Source organism: Bemisia tabaci, chromosome 5, assembly GCF_918797505.1.
Source record: "Bemisia tabaci chromosome 5, PGI_BMITA_v3".
In the NCBI taxonomy this organism is placed as follows: Eukaryota; Metazoa; Arthropoda; class Insecta; order Hemiptera; family Aleyrodidae; genus Bemisia; species Bemisia tabaci.
In genome coordinates, this window is record NC_092797.1 from 38,616,473 (window position 1) to 38,636,304 (window position 19,832).

The 19,832-nt window shown below is 39.8% G+C and overlaps 1 protein-coding gene across 1 annotated transcript in view; it reads left to right on the forward strand.

Moving 5' to 3' along the window:
* LOC109040710 (protein amalgam) overlaps nucleotides 1-19,832 on the forward strand; it is a 156,306-nt gene that overhangs the window by 75,569 nt on the left and 60,905 nt on the right. Inside the window, exon 3 of the mRNA XM_019056718.2 lies at nucleotides 16,080-16,287. Coding sequence (XP_018912263.2) covers nucleotides 16,080-16,287 — 208 coding nt within the window. The remainder of the gene's footprint in view (nucleotides 1-16,079; nucleotides 16,288-19,832) is intronic.

The following is a 19,832-nucleotide window of genomic DNA, read 5'->3' on the forward strand; positions in this document are numbered from 1 at the left end:
CAAACCGAAATGTATTTTTAGTTTTAAATTTGAAACATGTGCTTCCAATAACATTAACTATGGCAGCCGGACTAGCTCTCAAAACAATTTGCTCTTTCGCTGAATATTCCAGTTCATAGTAGAAGAGGAATCAAAACCTAAGATATATGTAAAAACTCCGTAAAAATAAAACAAAATCCGTCAAGATCGTGTCCAAGTAAGTTTCAGAGCGTGTAACTGGCCTTATAAGCTACGTATCATTCGCGGAATTAGAGCACTACAGGACTTATCTCTGTAATGAGAACCTCTGTTGGATACTGCATTGCTATAAGGAAAAACGCCGTATCAAAATTCGAGAGTCGCCAAATTTCCTTCGATAAAATGTTTATTTTTGAGGGAAGCTATGAATATTTTTCCTTGAAATATTTAGAGACTTATGATACAATTGGGAACAAAATTAAATGAAAAATTGGAAGAAAAATATTGACAAATTTTCCTGAGAATTCGTGATATACCAAAGAAAATTTGGCAACGCCTGAAAGTTCATACGGCGTTCTTCCTTAGCATGGCGGAGTACCAAACTGTTCTCTTCAAGAACGTCTCTCATATCTTTTGTTTTGTTGCTGGCGTAGCCCATGAAGAACCACTTTAAAAATAATACAAGCGAAACCAACTCAACATGGAAATAGAGTAAAGGATAGGACGCGCCTTGATGACGGCGCAGAGATACAACTATTCGTACTCGATGGATGTCCGTGCTGCATCTGAAAAATTGAAGGCGCGATGGCGTGAGGCGTGAAATCGGAATGCCCCGCTATGTGCTGCCATTGTCTAGCGCGCCCAGACGCGTTAATTGATCCCTAATCGACGTTTTTGAAATGAGTTCGACACCCAACTTTCGAACATCGAAAAATTGAATTTTCAAACGAAATATTGACTAGCAAATATTTATTAAACACCAAGAAAGACTGGTAAGAGGCTAGCAATTTCTTCGTACAACTTAGATTATAGAAACTGATTGCAGTACTACCGTGCTGAGGGAAAACGCCGTATAAAAGCGTTGCCAAATTTCCATTTCTAAAACACGGATTTCCTGATGAACTTAAAAATATTTTTCTTCCGATTTTTCAGATAATTTTGTCTCCAATTTCACCAAAAGCTCTTAAAAATTTCAAGGAAAAATACTCGTAACTTTTTTCAAAAAGGGACATTTTATAGACCGTATTCGATAACGGTTCGATGTATCGTTTAGTTCAAAACATAGAACATAACCTCAAACCAAACTGTGGGGATTTAAGTTGGAAAAGCTGAAAATGAGAAATTTCCTGACAATTTCACTTTGAATTTGCATTTGGTACTCAAAAGAATAAAAAATCTGTCTCAAAAGACCCGTTCTCTTAGATTTCTGAATTTACTTTTGAGGCTATGTTTATGTTTTAAACCAATCGATATCGATACAATCTCAGCCGTTTGATGTATCGAATACGATCTATTAAGGGAAATTTGGCAACTTTCCAATGTTCATACGACGTCCTTCCTTAGCACGGCAGCATAGCACGGGGGTGTGAGTGATCATGCGTTGTTTTCCTTGGCACGGGCGTCATGTATCCCAACCGGGGACACATTTAAACCGCCAGCGGCAACACCGGCCTTTTCATCCTCACGGATTCCTTTGTGGTGCATATTTACAGGCGTTTTCAGTCATTTTACCCGTCCCAGTCCCGATGTATTTCCTTCCGCGCACCTTTTTGAGAGTTACGCCGTAATAAAAACTTCGGAAACAAAAGCAGAAAGAGAGCGTCGGGGGCTGGTTGAGTGAGATGGATGCAGATTACGAAACGAGATCAAAGAATGCAATCGAGGTGATGGCAAACGAAGGCACGCGCAGCGCGGAAACCAATCCCGGGCTCCCAACTCAAAAATCCCCGAGTCGCATCCCTCAGCATCATCAAGAATTTTCCACCGTTCGCCGTCGCGTCCTAGGCAAGAACGTCGTATGGGCGCTGTAGACATTGCCAAATTTCCCTCCACACCGAAAAAAAGAGGTGCTGTAGTAAAATGCTGGAGTGTGGCGTAAATGTGGTGGAATGTGGAGTAAAATGTAAAGTGCTGGATGTTAAAAAAATGTGCGACAACTCTTGGATGTTGTCATTACCACTCTGGCTGTTAAAGTAACATCCCAGGATGTTACTTTTACATCCTATCATGCTACGTTAACTGCCAATGTGTTAGTAGCACACTGGAAAAAAAACACATTGGATCTAGAGTCCAGACTCTTGAAAACATTGACAAGAAAAAATACTCTTGATTCAATCGGATTTTTGCTTGAGAACGAAATCCGCTTAAATTAAGAGGCTTGGTTCTTGGTTTAAGCTAGATTCTGATTGACTCAAGAGTACTTTTTCTTGTCGATGTTTTTAGGAGTCTGGAGCTCTGGACTCTAGATCCAATGTGTTCTTTTACCAGTGCAACATCCAAGAGTTGTCGCACATTTTTTTACAACCGTAACATCCGGGATGTTTCTTTCGCATCTTTTTTTCGGTACATAATGTACTAATTTCCAGCGAATGTTTTGAACTTTTTCCTTCCAATGATGAATTTGCAGGTGTTTAAAATGTTGTAAATTCCATCTTCAAAATGTTATTACTAGGAAAACTAAGTTCGAGGATATCCTTGGTTTCTAAATTGGGCAATTATTAGAGAAAATACGGCAAAATAACCTAATCTGCTAAAATACATGTGTTTAAATGGAAAATGCCGCCAGATGACGTCACAAGGCAGCAAAATTTCTCACTTTTAAATCTATATACCTCCAATTCCCCATATCAGAAAAAATTATGAAAAATACTGCGTACTCAGCTCATTAGGTACTCTCAGATGAAGCACCAAAAAAAATTGTGCGAATTCTCCATTTTTAGAGGATTTGAAGCGCACTTTTATTTAAAGTTTTTTAAAATTTCAGGAAAAACAATATTCATAAATTTCCTAAAAATAAATAATACATTCGAGGAGATTTGGCAACATCCGGAAGTTCATACGCCGTTTTTCCCTCACACGGCATCATTCACCACTGCGTCGCGAGTGGGACGATAGAAAAATGAAAAGTGTCGTTTGTACGTCACTTATTGTACGCTTTCTAATTAGTAGCTGCTCATTTTTACTCGCGAGTCTGCGCGTGGAACGGTGCCGGATGCGGGGTGGGGGGAGTGACGTGAGGGGGCTAATGGGGGGGGGGGGAGTCTGAGGTTCTCAGGGTAAAGGATCCGGTCAAAGGTAACGCTGATTAGAAAAGCCGAGGCTCCAGACTTCAAAACTAACTTCACATCAAAATATTTTCCAGTGAAATGAACTTATGTTTTATCATCAAAGCGAGGTAAGTTTACTGGACCTGTTTGCCTGATCACCACCCTCACACAGCCCCCCCCCCCCCCCCCGTCGGTCGCCATCGGGTCCCGGATGCTTTCTTCGCGTCACTCACACACTCTCAACTTACACACAGAGACACGGATACCTATCCTTCAGCGCGCAGGGTGCACACCCTTGTTTCGCTTCTAAGAATAAGTAGCAGAAGTCGCACAGTTTTGTTTCGATCACTAAAGTAGATTAAAAAATAAACATGCGAAATAAATAAATTTTTAAAAAAGAGCTTCTTTTTTACGGAAAAAAGAGGTAGGGGTTAAGACCCAACTTGATTAGGGAACTTAAAATTGTGGTGGTATGCCAATAAATTAGGTTACTAATGCAATTGTTGCGGTCCTACCACAATTAATTAGAAATGCCAATATCATCCAACAAAATGGAATGGTGCCATAATTTTAAGGGATTACCCCTACTTCTTTTTCCCCTGTGTTATTTCCCTCTTTTTTGTGGCATATTAATAGGTGAGATAAAAAATGCGTACCTTGGATTGCAACATTGTAAATATACACTAATGTTCTTTTTTCACTTTATTTTTTAATGAGAATTACATTTTGTGAATTTCCCTCACCCGTTCCAAAATATTTAAAAACAATCTCATAAAGAGGTTATTCAGGTCATAATTTTTATTTACACAAAGAGACGCACCCTTGGATTTTGAAACGCCGCAGTGGCAATGCGCGTTTCACTTCTCGAGTCATTGATACACTGAAAATTAGAGAAAATATTTCGAAAATCATTGATCCATGGCCAATTGTGTCCGACGATTACGTTTACTTGTTTTACAGAAGAATATTTTATGATTGCACTTGAACATACACAAATATACGGAGCTGAAATCTGTATTTCATGGGATAGTAGGAGTCAGCCGTGTCATATACGATCCCTTTCACTCCGAATAGCTAGCCTTTGAAAGAGAGACATTTTTACTGATACGAGGGAAAGCCCCACGATCAGCGTCGCACCGTACGCTGCGTCTACTTGCGGTCCAGCTTGAGAAAATCCGAAACGCCTTCAATTTGTTGGTATGCAACACAGACAGCCGCTGATCAACAATAGTTGTATCAAGGAGTTGTTATAAAATCCATGCATCCATTGCACCTGACGCAAATAGAGTTTAAACAGTGGTGTTATGAGTTCTTCCATGCAATTTTCTCCAATTTTCCGTACTGACTATAGTTTGCCAACCTATCTCACTTTTATGAAGCAAAATTACCTTAAATTACGACGATAAACTTGCTTCCAAATTTTTATGTTAGAGGTATCAATTTTTTTCGAGAATACTCTCTTTCGGAGGGCGTGGAGTTAAATAGGTTTATTACGTGTGAATGTATATTGGGTTTGTCTTTAGTTTCTTCCTGAGTAGATTGGCACTATGTTGCCACAGCTAGTCAGTTCACTAAAGTCGAATGGTTCCGTGATAAAAACTTCGATCCTACCACAATTTAATTTTGTATTTTGGCTTTGTCCATTTGTTGCTGAAAATAATGACGGCCTAGGACTTCCTCCCATTTTAGAGCTTCTCGAGGTGTGAGGATATTCTCTGCCAGTTTCGATCCCGTAATAACAGTGAATCGACGACTCACTTTTATTTATTTCATTTTATTTTTTTAATATATTTTTTTTGTCAGGTTGATAACGATATCGTTATCTATTTCGAAACGTTCCCGGGGTAATTTTTTTATTTGTCCTCTGTTTTATTGCAGCAATTCCCCAAATTAAGTTGTTTATTCATGATGTGCTTTGACTGGTGTGAAAGGCAGAGAATAACGAATGAAGGATCAAGTTGTTCTTCATTCGTCATTCTCTGTCTTTGCCATATTTTTAGACTGCGTAATTTTTGCACCTTCCTTATTGATAACCTCAGCTCTCCTTTTGAAGCTCCGTTCTGTATAATAAGCAATTCGCCCACAAATAAATTCCAGCGAGGTAATATCAAGGCCCGGGTATTAAAAATCGTAAAAGCCACACTGCGCCGCCATTCACGGGCATCCTGACCCGAGCTCCTCCGACTCAACTCTCCCGGGATCCGCCTACCCTCGCCGCGCGGACCCCACCGGAGGAGCGAAATTTCCGCAACAATGCCTCCGCGCTATCCGAGGATATTGAACGGAGAAAGTCGGGCCGAACCTAATAAAAAGCCGAGGGAAATGTAAACCGATTTGAGAGCGATTTGCATGGGTACTTGAAGCTGATAGAATACTTGATTTTATCTTAAACATGTCTATATCACGCGGGAGCGCGGTGGCGCACCGCACGTCGAGTCGGGACCCCAATCTTGCGAGGTGTCAGTCAGCCGAGACTGACATTTTTACCCCAAGACCGTGCGTAGCTCCCGCGGGGGTGCCGCTCCAAATGTCAGATGCTTGCGTCCTCACAAATGCCATATTCCGCGCCGTCTGATTATTATAAATAATTTAATAAACAGGTTTATATTCCCCGTTTCGGTTCGGGCTCCGGAATTAGCTCCGCTGTCTCTCGTCTCAAGAAGCTCCGCGAGCGTTGCCAAGTAGTCGTAATTTCATTATTCTGGACTGCCCTTGCTAAGGCAAAACGCCGTATGAAAATTCGAGAGTTGCCAAATTTCCCAGATTTTTTTTTTTAAGAGTTCATTTATTGACGGAGAGGGCGGCCAGCTAAGCGGTGGGTAGAGGGCATCCGTGAAGAGATGGAGAGATGCCAGCTTCCGGAGGATCTCTACTATGACAGATTCCTATGGAGAGTAGGCGTCGCAGAGCGCCCTAGCGCGCCGTAAAAGCGGCTCATACATACATACATTTATTGTAACCTTCCAAGGAGGAAATATATACAATTATCTTAATGTATGTACATAAGGGTATATAAAAGTAATAACTGGATAATTACTTATTTCTATAATGATTATAGTTAAACTTGTGACTTAATTTTAAGATTAATAAGGACTCATAAGGATTAGGTGGATGAAATGAGTGAAATTCAAATATAGTGAGTATTATTAACTCTGAATAGTCAGAATCAGCGTTGGTGACAAGCTCCCATGGCCTCTTCCTTTTGAGTCTTCTAATTTCCTTGATATTATAATTTATATTATTCCCCGAATAAAACATGTATTTTTTAGGAAAGTTACGCATATTCTTCCTTTGAAATTTTCAGATATTTTAGATTCAATCGTGAACAAAATTGACTGAAAAATTTGAGGAAAAATTCTACACAATTTTCTCAGTAAATTGATTTTTATTTAAAGAAATTTGGCAACGTCTGAAGGCTCATACGGCGTTTTTCCTTAGGACGTGGTCATTTTTGTCGTAAATCGTGGAGTGCACCAACCCCTCTTCTGATGCGTCTCTGCGCCGTGCACGGCACCCCCTTTATCTCGAAGCTTGACTTTCCCGCGAGCTGAAGTTTTCCGGGATATTGTTCGGATTTTCCCGGGAAGCAGTGTTTGAGGAGGGTCACATATCTCGTTTTGCTCGGACAGCACTCACTCCGGCCGGCTCACTCACTCGCAGCCACTGCCAGAATTCAAACAATGACTCAACCTTTTTCGTCCCGTGTCTGTTCACTCTACTGCCCCGATCCCTTCTGCCGCGCTAAGGAAAAACGCCGTATGAGCCTTCAAATGTTGCCAAATTCCCTCTCAGAAAAAATCAATTTTGAGGAAAATTGTGAATGTTTTTCTTTGAAATTTGCATACACTTTACATCAGATTACGAAAAAAATTCTCTGAAAAATCGGAAGAAAGTATTTACAAATCCTCCCGTAAATTCTTGATTTGTTGAAGGAAATTTAGCAACGCCTCAAGGCTCATACGGCGTTTTTCCTTAGCACGGGAGCTTTGCCCGCTGGAACATGAACTGGATGTAAACTTGCACCAATTATTTTATTCGTTTCTATCAGTAAAATCAAACTACCTCCCATGTGCGTATTCTGCGACGGGGAAAGAATAAACAGAGCTGAGCTAATTTAGTTTGACGAATGACTTACACGCTTAAAGATTTAAAATATTTTATTGTTAAATTTCTCTTCCCGATGGCTCGTCTAAATAATCTCACAGTTGACTTCAAATAGGTAAATGAAATGAAATGGAGATTCAATTTCATTGATAATCTCTTAAATGACTTCTCTAATGACTAAATCGTTGAGGTAACACATACGTTGTTTTTAAAATGAGCTGTAGAAAAGTTCCACATTGCAAAATGTAGTCGATTGGAAAGATTGATCTAAAACAGATTCTACAGATCTAAACAGTTGCAATCTTAAATATTATCTTACATTAGACACGTCTATTAATTTTGGATAAGTTGATGACTTTCAGCGACTATTGATTTTTATTTGACACACATTTAAATGAGAACAACATTCTCATATTTGTATCCGTTTTCATTAAAAAAAAAACAATTACGGCAGAGTCATTTTCACCATGGAAATTGAATGCGTCTATGAGTGTACAATTTATGACACCACTAGATGCCTCTCCACTCGATATGAACCTAGATCAAATGTTTGAGCGCTGGATAATCCGTCAGTCTTTGACACGCTTTTTGCACTGACTGTCAGTAATTAGACACATCCCACTGCGAACCGTCAATCACGGTGACAACCATTATGCTTTTCCTAATTGTTCATTCAAACATTTTTCGGGTGTGCGACGAACATGCAATTTGACTGTCAAGTCACCAGTCATATATGCAGCATCACTTGGAGAATTGGGACATAGATTGAATGGAGAGTTTGTCGGTTTTTCTAGTAATTCGTTCATTTTACAAATTCTCAAATTCAAAAATTGACCACGGATTGAACTTTCCAAAAATATGCCTAGATTTTTAAGTGACATATTTGAGTAGGTTATTAATATTTCGATAAACTTTAAAGAATATTCTGGAGGCTATCGCCGTTTGACAACACCGAAAATAAACCTCAGAATCTGCGAGTCATAAAAAATATCTCACTTGGTCTCCATTTTTTAAAGAGCAACCGAGGAAATTTGACAACGTCTGGTTAAGCCAAGAGATGGTATTTTTTGTTGACTTTAATCAATTTAATACTTGTAAAAATGCTCAAGATGATCCATCAACATCTGTAATAGAGATATTACATATTTGTTTATGGCTTCATGTGCCAATTGCTTCTTTCCCTCTTTTATTGTGAGTTGATTCTACAATTTTCAAAGGGGGCCCAATTCACTTGCCAGCAGATCTATATTCAGAACGAATTGATATTTTTTATTCCCTCTGCAATTTTAAGTATTTTCTTCACTTAGACAGAGTGGTAATATTTTTTTTATTTCGTTCTAATTTTAATTTTTTTTAGTGTATGCAAGGGAAAAAACAGTAAATTTAATATGTTGTCCTGGTTGCTCCGGCATATGCCCGCAGTATGGTTCAAAGCTTCGAATCGTCCATCGTTAAGTTGGCTGATTATTGAAATTGATGGACACAGTTTTAGACAAAGATGACAAAAAGAAATTGGATTGATCCTATAGGCTGGATATAAGTGGTAATTGCTAGGGACAAATAAGCCAAGTATTAGACTAACTAACGACACCCCATTAGAGTCCCGTTTCATTAACCAATAAGATCCATCCGTTTTCCCTTTGTCCTCCTTGTCCATCAATTTGCCTATCAATTTCAATTATCAGCCCAACACCTCCTTCTCACTGTGAGCTCTGTAATCTCACTAATCAGCACTTTTAACACACAAGGAAATTATTCAGTTTTCGGCTACACATAATAAAATTAAATCAAATACTGAGCTATTAGCCGATTTTCGCTGCAATAATATGCTAATGGGCCTGTTGCAAACTTTTGCTAGAGCAAAAATAAGAGTTGTTTCTTATAGATAATGCCTCAAAAATCACGATGAGCGCATCGGCAAAGTTTGAAATGCACTCATAACTTCACAGTCTGCGTAAGAAATTTGCGGTTTTTTGAGCTTCCCGCTTCAAAAACGATACTACGGCACAGGTGAACATTTTGTAAGAGGAGTCGTTCCGTCGTCGGCAATAATCATCATGGCCGACGCCAATCCGCCAAAACACGTTTGAAGGGACGAGATAACACCTGAACTGGATTAGACCAGATAACAATCGGTGTGTTAACGTTCATATTTTCCACGCCCGAATTGATTGACCTTGAACCCTCCTCGAATTACGCGCGGAACTGCGCGCAAGCGTCGGCCATGATGAATATCGCCGACGATGGAGCGACTCCTCTAAAAAAATGTTCACAGACCTGTGCCGTAGTATCGTTTTTGAAGCGGGAAGCTTAAAAAAACGCAAATTTCTTACGCAGATTGTGAAGTTATGAGTGCATTTCAGATTTTGCCGATGCGCTCATCGTGATTTTTGAGGCATTATCTACAAGAAACAGCTCTTATTTTTGCTCTAGCAAAAGTTTGCAACAGGCCCATTCAGGTCATGCTTTAATGAAAAACAATATGCAAGAGGATGTTTATATATTTCTTATTTTTCACCATGTTAAGGTAAAATTTGTATGAATCAACATCCCTCTTGCACATTGTTTTTTATTAAAACATGCATATCCTAAGTTTGCATATCACTGTGGTGAAAATCGGCTAATGGCTCCGTATTTGATTTAATTTTAACACACAAGTGTACAAGTACTGAATGCACCCATGCGTTTCATTTATTTTACCAGCCGATTCATTGTTACCTGAACCATCGAGGTGTACCTTAGGACGGAAGGTCCAAGTAAAGTACGAAAGTGAACCATCCGGTATGTTCAGTTATTGTTGTTAACTGCGCACGATCTAATGTTTTGAAAGTCGTAAGTTTTAACATCGACTGACTCAGTTTTTACCGAGCTCGACAGAGGTTCAACGAGACAAGAAATCGTGACGACGCAGTGACGAAAATGTAGCTCGTTGAGAGTGCAAATCGGCGGCTGAAGACTCGGAACCGTGGGTTTCGCCGAATCGACTGAAAGTGTCACGAGCCTTTGTAATTTCAATTTATGTCATTTTGGGTCGTTGCTCGCAATTATAGGCTTGGGGGCGGCGGATGGGGGGAGGGGGTTGGCGGTGGCGCACGCAGAATATGCCCCGCATCCGTAATTAAATGCACCTCCGAGCCGTCGCACAGGGGAACAACTGCACGCATTTCGTACCAATGTATCACAAGCGCCAAGCGACGTTTAAAAATTTCCGCCGCCATTTTATTTTTTACAGAAGAATAGTCCGGAACGAAGCTGTCCGAAAATTTCACTGGATTTCTTTTGTGCTGCCGGTAAAATTCGGAGAAATTTTCAAACAGATTCAATCAAAATTCTCTCTGTGAAAAAATAAAATGACGGCGAAATTTTTAAACGTCGCATTGTGCTTGTAATACTTTGGACGGAAGGTGACAATCTATGATAAAAGGAACTAGAGACGTGTGGGAAAGATGGGGTGTGCCAGTGCAAGCTGCACTGGAAAAAAACACGTTTGATCTAGAGTCCAGACTCTTAAAAACATCGACAAGAAAAAATACTCTTGATTCAATCGGATTTTTGTTTAAATCAAGAACCAAGCCTCTTAATTTGAGCGGATTTTCTTTTAATTTAAGCAAAAATCTGATTGAATCAAGAGAATTTTTTCTTATCAATGTTTTCAAGAGTCTGGACTCTAGATCCAATGTGTTTTTTTTCCAGTGTGTACAAGAAACGATGTAAAAGTCGGCGTGATTCCTTTTGGCAAAACGGTGAAATGTGCGGAACTTGACATCAAATCAAAAGGAACTAAGCGCTAAAGCATGCTAACTCATGAGCCGTGGGCACATAATAAGAGCATTATGAACAGGGTTTATGAGGTAAGGAGCGTTACCGTCCCCGTGTGAGTCTCAGTCTTCGGTGCTGACGTCACTGGCGATTTCTAATTCTAATTCATTCTTACGGCCTTAAACTAGCTAGCACACTCGTTCTTTCCCTCTCACCCTTCACCTCTCTCTTTAAGCATAAATAGGTCCAATTCGTCAGAGAGAGAGGGAGGGAGAGATAGAGGGGGAGAGAGAGAAAGAGAGAAAGGGGGAGTGGGAAGGAGGAAGAGAGGGAGGTGGGTCAAATCGGGCATGATGTGGAGACTCCAGAAGCATCATATCTTCGTCAGTACGAAACGTAGAAGTTTAAAAGTGGTTTCATTGGTTTTCTTGTAAAATTTTCTGTCATAAGCATCCCATAATTCACTGGAAAAAAAAAAACACCTTGAATCTAGAGTCCAGACTCTTGAAAACATTTACAAGAAAAAGGACTCTTGATTCAATCAGATTTGAGCTTAAATCAAAAGGAAATCCGCTCAAATTAAGAGGCTTGATTCTTGATTTAAGCTTAAATCTGATCGAATCAAGAGTATTTTTTCTTGTCGATGTTTTTAAGAGTCTGGACTCTAGATCCAATGTGTGTTTTTTCCAGTGTTGTTTAAATGTGGCAAAATAAACATAACAATCCATAGTCTTAATAAAAATATTAGAAATATAATGTCCAAACTTTCCCGATGCCTCATTCAACTGTGCGCCATGTCGCGCCGCCGACTCGAGCATCGTCGCTCACGCATTGCAAAAAGGCTCGAGAGCTTGAAGAAGTCGCCCCCGGCTCCGGGAAGCGCCACGACTTCGTCCTCCAGAACTTGATTCTCCGCACTGTGGATTTGGTAAAAAGCTATTATGAATAAATTGGAATACGTTCAGCAATTAGAAACCACTATGTTCGGCTCATTCTAGAAACAACATAAGAGGCGTCAGCTTCTCTATGCAGATAGGTCTTTTACGTTTGAGCCAGAAATAGTGGCTTCTTATTACAGAATGAAGTTCAAATGGACGTATTTCTATCAAACGGAACTATGTGCAGTATGACGTGAGCCCTGTTATGCACGTATTCTTGTGGGTCTCAGGGCTCACTATTTTTGGTACATTTTAGAAACAACATACATGCCATTGGTTTCCCTGTGCAGATATGGGCGTATTTCTGGTAGACGGAACTAAGCGCCATATGAGGATTTTAGAATCCCGGATAGCTTGTTTTGTCACACGGAACTAAGCGCCATGGAAAAGCATTGCGAGCATAGGACGGACTAGCATCGCGTTCCGCAACACCCGCCAATCGAAGTCCCCTTTTCCCTTCCTCCCCCTATGCGGCCGTGCTAAGGAAGAACGGCGTATATGAACATTCGAGAGTTGCCAAATTGCCCCGAATAAAACATGTATTTTTTAGAACGATTATGCGTATTTTTCCTTGAAATGTTCAGACATTTTAGACGAAATTGCGAGCAAAATTGCCTGAAAAAATTGAAGAAAAAATTCACAATATTCGTAGTAAATTAAGGTTTTATTGAAGGAAATGTGGCAACGTCTAAAAGTTCTTACGGCGTTCTTCCTTAGCATGGCAGTATGGCGCTTAGCTCCGCTTGACAGAAGTACTCCCATATGTGCTTTTATGGGAGAGCCAGAGAGAGTGGTTCCTTATTGCAAAATATAATTCAATTAACAGTGCGTTGTCAATGCTATGACTCATCTTTCTCCTCGAACGTCAATGTGAAGAGCATCAGTCTAAGGGAAAGAAAATCTCACCCTTGACCGTCCTCACCCGGCAAAGCAAAACAAGCGTCTTATCAAAGTCCACAGTCTGAATTCCGATTACCTCCGTGCCACCGAGCTCCGGGGAGGACCGCCTCGCGCCCTCGAAATGTTGCAAAACGGAACGCACGCCTCCCCAGCCCGCCGACTCGAATTCGGCGAGTTTCCGCCCTGTAGTCTCCCTGTTCCACCCCAGGTTTACAAGCCGGAGGAACCCCTCCACCCACACCCCCGCCCGCCCACCGGCTCCTGATTAAAAAGCGGCAAACGCGTCAGCTGAGCAGATAGCGTGGAGGGTGCATAATCCTTTCGCAGGGACCAGACGAGGGGGCGACGGAAACAACGACAGGATGGAAAACGCATCCGGAGAAATATTTTCGTGGGTGAGATCGGATCGAACGCAGACGTACTCTACTAAGGAAGAACGCCGTATCAACATTCGAGAGCTGCCGAATTTTCCCTCATAAAACATTTATTTTCGACGCAATTTACTCATTTTTTTCCTTGACATCACTGGAAAAAACACATTGGATCTAGAGTCCAGACTCTTGAAAACATTGACAAGAAAAAGGACTCTTGATTCAATCAGATTTAAGCTTAAATCAAAAGGAAATCCGCTCAAATTAAGAAGCTTGGTTCTTGATTTAAGCTTAAATCTGATTGAATCAGAGTGTTTTTTCTGGTCGATGTTTTTAAGAGTCTGGACTCTAGATCCAATGTGTTTCTTTCCAGTGATGTTCAGCTATTTTAGATTAAATTGCGTACATAATTTGCTGAAAATATTTGGGTAAAATATTTACAATTTTCCCAGAAATTATGTTTTTATCGAAGTAGATTCGGCAACGTCTGAAGGTTCATACGGCGTTTTTCCTTAGCCTGGCAGTATTTTTGGCCTTTGGAGTTGAGTTCTTTCTTATCTGATGCCGAAGCCAAGTCGACGCTCTATAGTCTCTAAAGACGTGTGTGATTTCGGAGGGGAGGTTCTAAAGAAAAAGTGACACCCCTTTAAGGATCGTCAATGTTGATCAGTATCTATTTAATGAATATTTTCTGGATGATAGCCCCCAAGATGAGGGAGAGAAAGCCATCAGACTGATACCGGAGTTTCTGTTATGTTGGTGATGGAATTGGATTAACCTGTGGCCCCTCTAACAATTTTGAAAAATTACTGTCGAATTCCATTGAGACGAGGGAGACTTTTTGGTTTTACATTTTGAAATCACGGGAAAAAAGCATAGCATTGTTAAATGATATGGACATTTCCAATTAATTGTGGTGGTAGTACCACCGTGGTACCTTAATAAATTAGGTTACGAACCCAAATGTCGCGGTACTTTCCCAACTTGAGTTGCAGTACTACCACGATTAATTGGAAATGTCTTTATCATCCAACAAATTGGGGTAGTACCATAATATTGGGGGATAACCCCTAAGACTTTTTCCCCGGATTTTGCATGAGTTCATGTTGCCCACATAAACATGGTTATTAAACATTTAATGCAGCAGCATTTTTATTTTTTTTCTACATGAATGTATAAAAAACGATCATTTTGAAAAATAGATACATATAAGTCGTTCTCATGATGCATTCTGGCGCCCTGCAACACCCGAACGACACACGTGCATAACTTCTTAAAGATTCTTGGCCCACCAAAAACGCAAAATCTCTTCGTCCACGATCCTGCCACCATCCCTTCACGGGACATCCCCCACATGGGCATTTTGAAACCGCATGTCGGAAATTAGGAAATCGATTTTGATTTTATATAGTTTCCACGGAAAAAAAATAGGGTGGTCGACACAACCAGCGGCTAGTTAAAAATGCGCCAGCTATCGTGCGGTAGTTATCGTAACTACCGCACAGTAGCTAGCGCATCTTTAACTAGCCGCTGGTTGTGTCGACTACCCTATTTTTTTCCGTGTCGTGTGATAGTATGCACTTATCGATAAAAACTCACGTATAGCGACGAGACTAAAATAAAACGAATTATTGTTAAAAACCTCATTGATCACGCATTCATTTATTCGTGTTGTACTTTGGAAAAAAAACACATTGGATCTAGAGTCCAGACTCTTGAAAACATTGACAAGAAAAAGGACTCTTGGTTCAATCAGATTTAAGCTTAAATCGAAAGAAAATCCGCTCAAATTAAGATGCTTGGTTCTTGATTTAAGCTTAAATCTGATTAAATCAAGAGTATTTTTTCTTGTCGATGTTTGTAAGAGTCTGGACTCTAGATCCAATGTGTTTTTTTTTTCAAGTGTAATTATTTTTTTCGCGAGGATTTTGTATGCAATTCATCGATCAAACAAATAATTCCGCACGGAAAATGATGATAAGTATTACTGATTTTACAATTTTGTAGTTAAATAAGTGTTCTGAATGTTCCAATGCAGATTTGATAATAAAAAAATGCTAATTTAACCACCCCCTAAATTCGCTTTCCACAATTGTAAAATGTACATTTGGAACATGCCGGACATATTTTTTTAACAATTTAATTGTTAAATCAGCAATCCATTCTTTCCGTGCGTTTCTTTCGATCCAACAAGATGATGAACCTATCAAACGCTACTGCGGTCTTTGACAGGGAAGATACTACCCCTGGTTACGTTTCGCTCGTCTCGGAGTCGCTCGGAAATTTCAGGTGGCTGACAAAACCATACCCGATAACTGAGCCAAACTTATTGATTGATAATAATTAATTTGGAGTCGCTTTTCATCCGAAGCGCAACCCTCTTAGGCGCTGCGGCTTCATCCCATAACAATAGCTTCGGAAAATGACATAATTTTAGCAGACCGCGAAAGCGACCTCTGTAACTATTTCCTGGTGCGGTCTTGCCTGAATGACGTCAGACTATATTATTTTTACATTCTATTCTTGACGAATGACGTCGAACTATTATTTTTATATTCTATTCTGAACCTTAGGGAACACATTGAGGGCCATGGAACAATACTACCTAACTGACGAGTTTGGTAAAAATGAGTTAGCCTCTTTGGCGTTTGCTTTAATTTTTTAAAGCGTACGGACAAGACCCCCAAAATGGGTTACTTTTTTATGAGTACACTAATAAAACAATCGTCAAAATATCATTTAGTCCCTCATACTTTAATTGATTTTTTTAATATTGTTCACAGGTCGCTTGGCTTCGCGTCGACACGCAGACAATTTTAACGATCCACCATCATGTGATCACAAAAAATCATCGGATCGGCGTGAGCAATACGGACGAGAGAACGTGGCACCTTCACATCAAGGAGCTCAAAGAATCAGACAGAGGCTGGTACATGTGTCAAATTAACACAGATCCAATGAAAAGCCAAGTTGGATTTCTCGAAGTTATAGGTGCGTTTTTACTCAACATTTTCCTAATATCTTATTGTAGTATGCCACCGACCATCAGGAAGTTTTGTTTTTCCCAACCAGTCTAAATTTTATCACGCGTCGCTCATTTTAGGAAAGCGTGAGTATCTTGCAGAAAAAACGCGCGGTGCTAGTTTTGGGGCGATTTTTGCGTCGCGCAAGCCAAGGAAGAGAGCTCAGTCGAGTGTCGAGTCATCTTCACAATGTGATACGCCTTCAATCCATTTAGCGGCAATGTGCCTATACCCGTGGTCGATTAGTTATCGCTAATAACTCTCGCATTGCGTTTGGTGCAATGCGAGAAGTATTCATGCAGTCTTGTAGGCACTAATATGCGTTTAACGACGGCCGCACTGTTTGACGCAATGCGTAAAGTATTCCTACAGTCTTGCAGGCGCTGATACGAGTTTGACACCGACCTCACCGTGTTCGGCGCGATTATTCGAACTCGCGTTAGGATAATCGCGCGCGGCATCGAAAAATGGGGATTAAAAGGCCCCCGCTAAATTTTGACCCAAATGATCGGGCTTACGGAATTATATATTGTCATGATGATGATATGATGATATTCTGTGTGTCAGACTACTAGCTAGCTGTCTTCAATGTGCAACCTGCATACATTTATAAATACGAGTGTTTTGCAAATTTTCTGTGATGACGAATCACGAATTGCGTGTTTTTTAAACCTGTTTTTTTTTCTCTTTTTTTATACGAATCTTAGAGCTCAACATTTTATACTCTAATTGAAATTTTTGAATTTGTTCTTGTTTTCCCCGCAGAGTAGCTTGGATCCAGCACTCTTGTGCCACTTAGTTATTCAAAGATATATAGGCACATGACTATAATAATAACAAAAATCTGTTTATTTTAAGGAAGTAATTTTCACTAGAAGTGGAAGCCGTACAACTAAAACCCCACTAAATTTGCGGCTTTTCTAACTTTTAATGTGGATGTTAATAGCCTCTACGCGTTTCGATGTTTTTCGCTAAATTTTATACACAGCTACATGCACAGATCGTAAATCCCTATGGATCCTGAGGGCACCATAATGAGGAGCTAGCTGACAGAGCAACTCATAGCAGCGTGACTAATTCAGAGATTCAGCCTTGTGCAATCGCCTAGCCTAACTCTACCTGTTGTAATAATGGGACTTGCGGAAGCCAACTTAACCGTCGGATGACAACGCAGTTACAGCGACTTTGTGCGCCTGATGAATGTCTATCGCTGATGCATGTGAGACTCATTTGATTCGTGAACGAGCTCATTCAATTAAACCCTTTGCTCATTTATCCATACGATTATGTTATGTTGCCAAATTGAAAACCAAAAGTGTGACTCTTATCAGCTTAGTAAGCGCAGACAAGATTGTGAGGAACTTGGCAGCATTTAATCCCGAATTCTGATCCTTTTCCTGAGAGCAAATACAGCTTAAAACTCCTTATTCGTTTCATTTATACCTTTACTTTTTAGGTTACTCATCAAAGATTTCAAGCTTTCGTATCTCGGAGCTCCAAGCCGACAGCTGGTATTCTTTAATGAAAATGTTTACATTTTAAATTTTAGTTCCTCAGTATACGCAATGAACATTACACAACATCACATTTAATCATGATGGGTATTATATTAGTCCGTCAATTTAAAACACATTTATCAGACGCGAGTAGCGTGGATAAGAATGTTCGATAAGAGAATCGGAAAGGGTGAAAAATATATTTAAAAAAACAAATTGGGAGGAGAGATTTCAAAAGTCCAAAAACCAAAAATTAGCAAATTTAATCTCTTTCAAAGCATAACATAAGAGAAAAAGATAATTTTTATGATATTTTTGTGAATTTGCGGAACATCATTATGAACACAGTTAAATTATTACACGAACTTGTCGACAAATAATACGGGGAAAAATGTGGAAGCACTTCCTGCAAGGTACATTTGCTTAAGTCTTTTGACATTAGGCCGAAATTTCATCTGTGATCGAGGCGCTTCGACATCCAAGAATCCCTTCCTTATTCAGCCAGTGCTTAGTGGATGTAACATGATACTACCTCGAAGAAAGTTACTCTTGTGATGAAGTTTTTTTTTCCAGCCCCTCCGTCGTAACGAGATTATGCTGATCCTTGAGGGAGAAACGTAAGGGCTCCAGTTCTAATGAGGCTCTTGAATTTTTACTATACCGGCCTTAAGCTTACGTACTTGCACTGACCAATCAGGATTTTAAAAAAAAATTGACATTTTTTTTCGTGCAACGTTTAATTTGTTGCGACCTCAAATGTTCACCGTTAAAATGCATATTTTGACAAAATGTATTTTACCACTTTTAATTGAGGGTAACCAAAAAATATCTCTTAAAAGTAGGAAAATAAGTTAAACGTCGGTTAACGGTCGGGTGCTCTGTAAATATTTCAGAAGAGATTCATATGTAGCAGGCCATTCTATTATTTTTTTCGATTTTATTCCTCGCAAAATGCGCTCTGCCATTTGTAATAATCATTCATCGTTCATATTTTTAAACTGACCGAGTCATACTTTTACAAAATGCTAAAAAAAATAAAGCACAAACGAGCCAGGTGTTGTAAGAAAGATTGCTCTTATACTTTGGACGACACAGAAAACAATGGCATGCTATGATAGCAGCATAGGCTGTTAAGAATGTGTTTGAAGATCCCTGTATATTGGTTTGGCTGTCCCTCCAGTTATTTGATTGCATTTTCAGGATTTAAAGTGAACTGCACGGGCAGTCAAGCCAGTATCTAAGGATCACCAGACACATTTTTAGCATTTTATTTTTTTCGATGGAAAATAAATAAGAAAGTCTGCAATCGTTTTGCGATTTTCTTGCTTTACACCAAAAAACAATCGAGCTTCGAATTTCACGTTTTGACACATTAGATCGGATAATTTTGTTCTTGCTCATTAATTTCAATCTTCACTCCAACCACTCCATGCACACTTCCGCTTTGATATTCCGTGACTCGCCATTAGTGAAACATTTTGACCGAGCCCTCTTAGTTTTTCATACAAACGAAAGGAATGTGTTCGGCGGACTGAAAGTTCCGCTCCGTTTTGGATTCGGGAGATTGGCTCCGTTTGCCGCTAAGAAAATCAGGGGTCCCACAGGAATTCGTTAACCGGAGAAGTGTGCCCGGGTTTCTTACGTTCGTAAACTCCGAAACCTAAGTTTCCGGTTTCCCTTTTTCTGCTCTGGTAGCCTCATATCTCCATACCCCTTCCCTCCTGTGTTAAGGAGAAACGTCGCATGAGCCTTCAGGCGTTGCCAAATTTCTTTTAACAAATCAAGGATTTTTGGGAGGATTTTTTGTAAATATTTTTCTTTTGATTTTCCATAGAATTTTGTTCGTAATCTGAGCTTAAGTGTATGCAAATTTTAAAAAAAAACAACATTAACAGCTTTCTTTAAAAATCATTTTTTCTGAGAGGGAATTTGGTAACATTTGAAGGCCCATAAGGCGTTTTTCCATAACCCGGCAGTACGGATGCTTTTGATCGAAACATCAAAGTTCATTATTCAT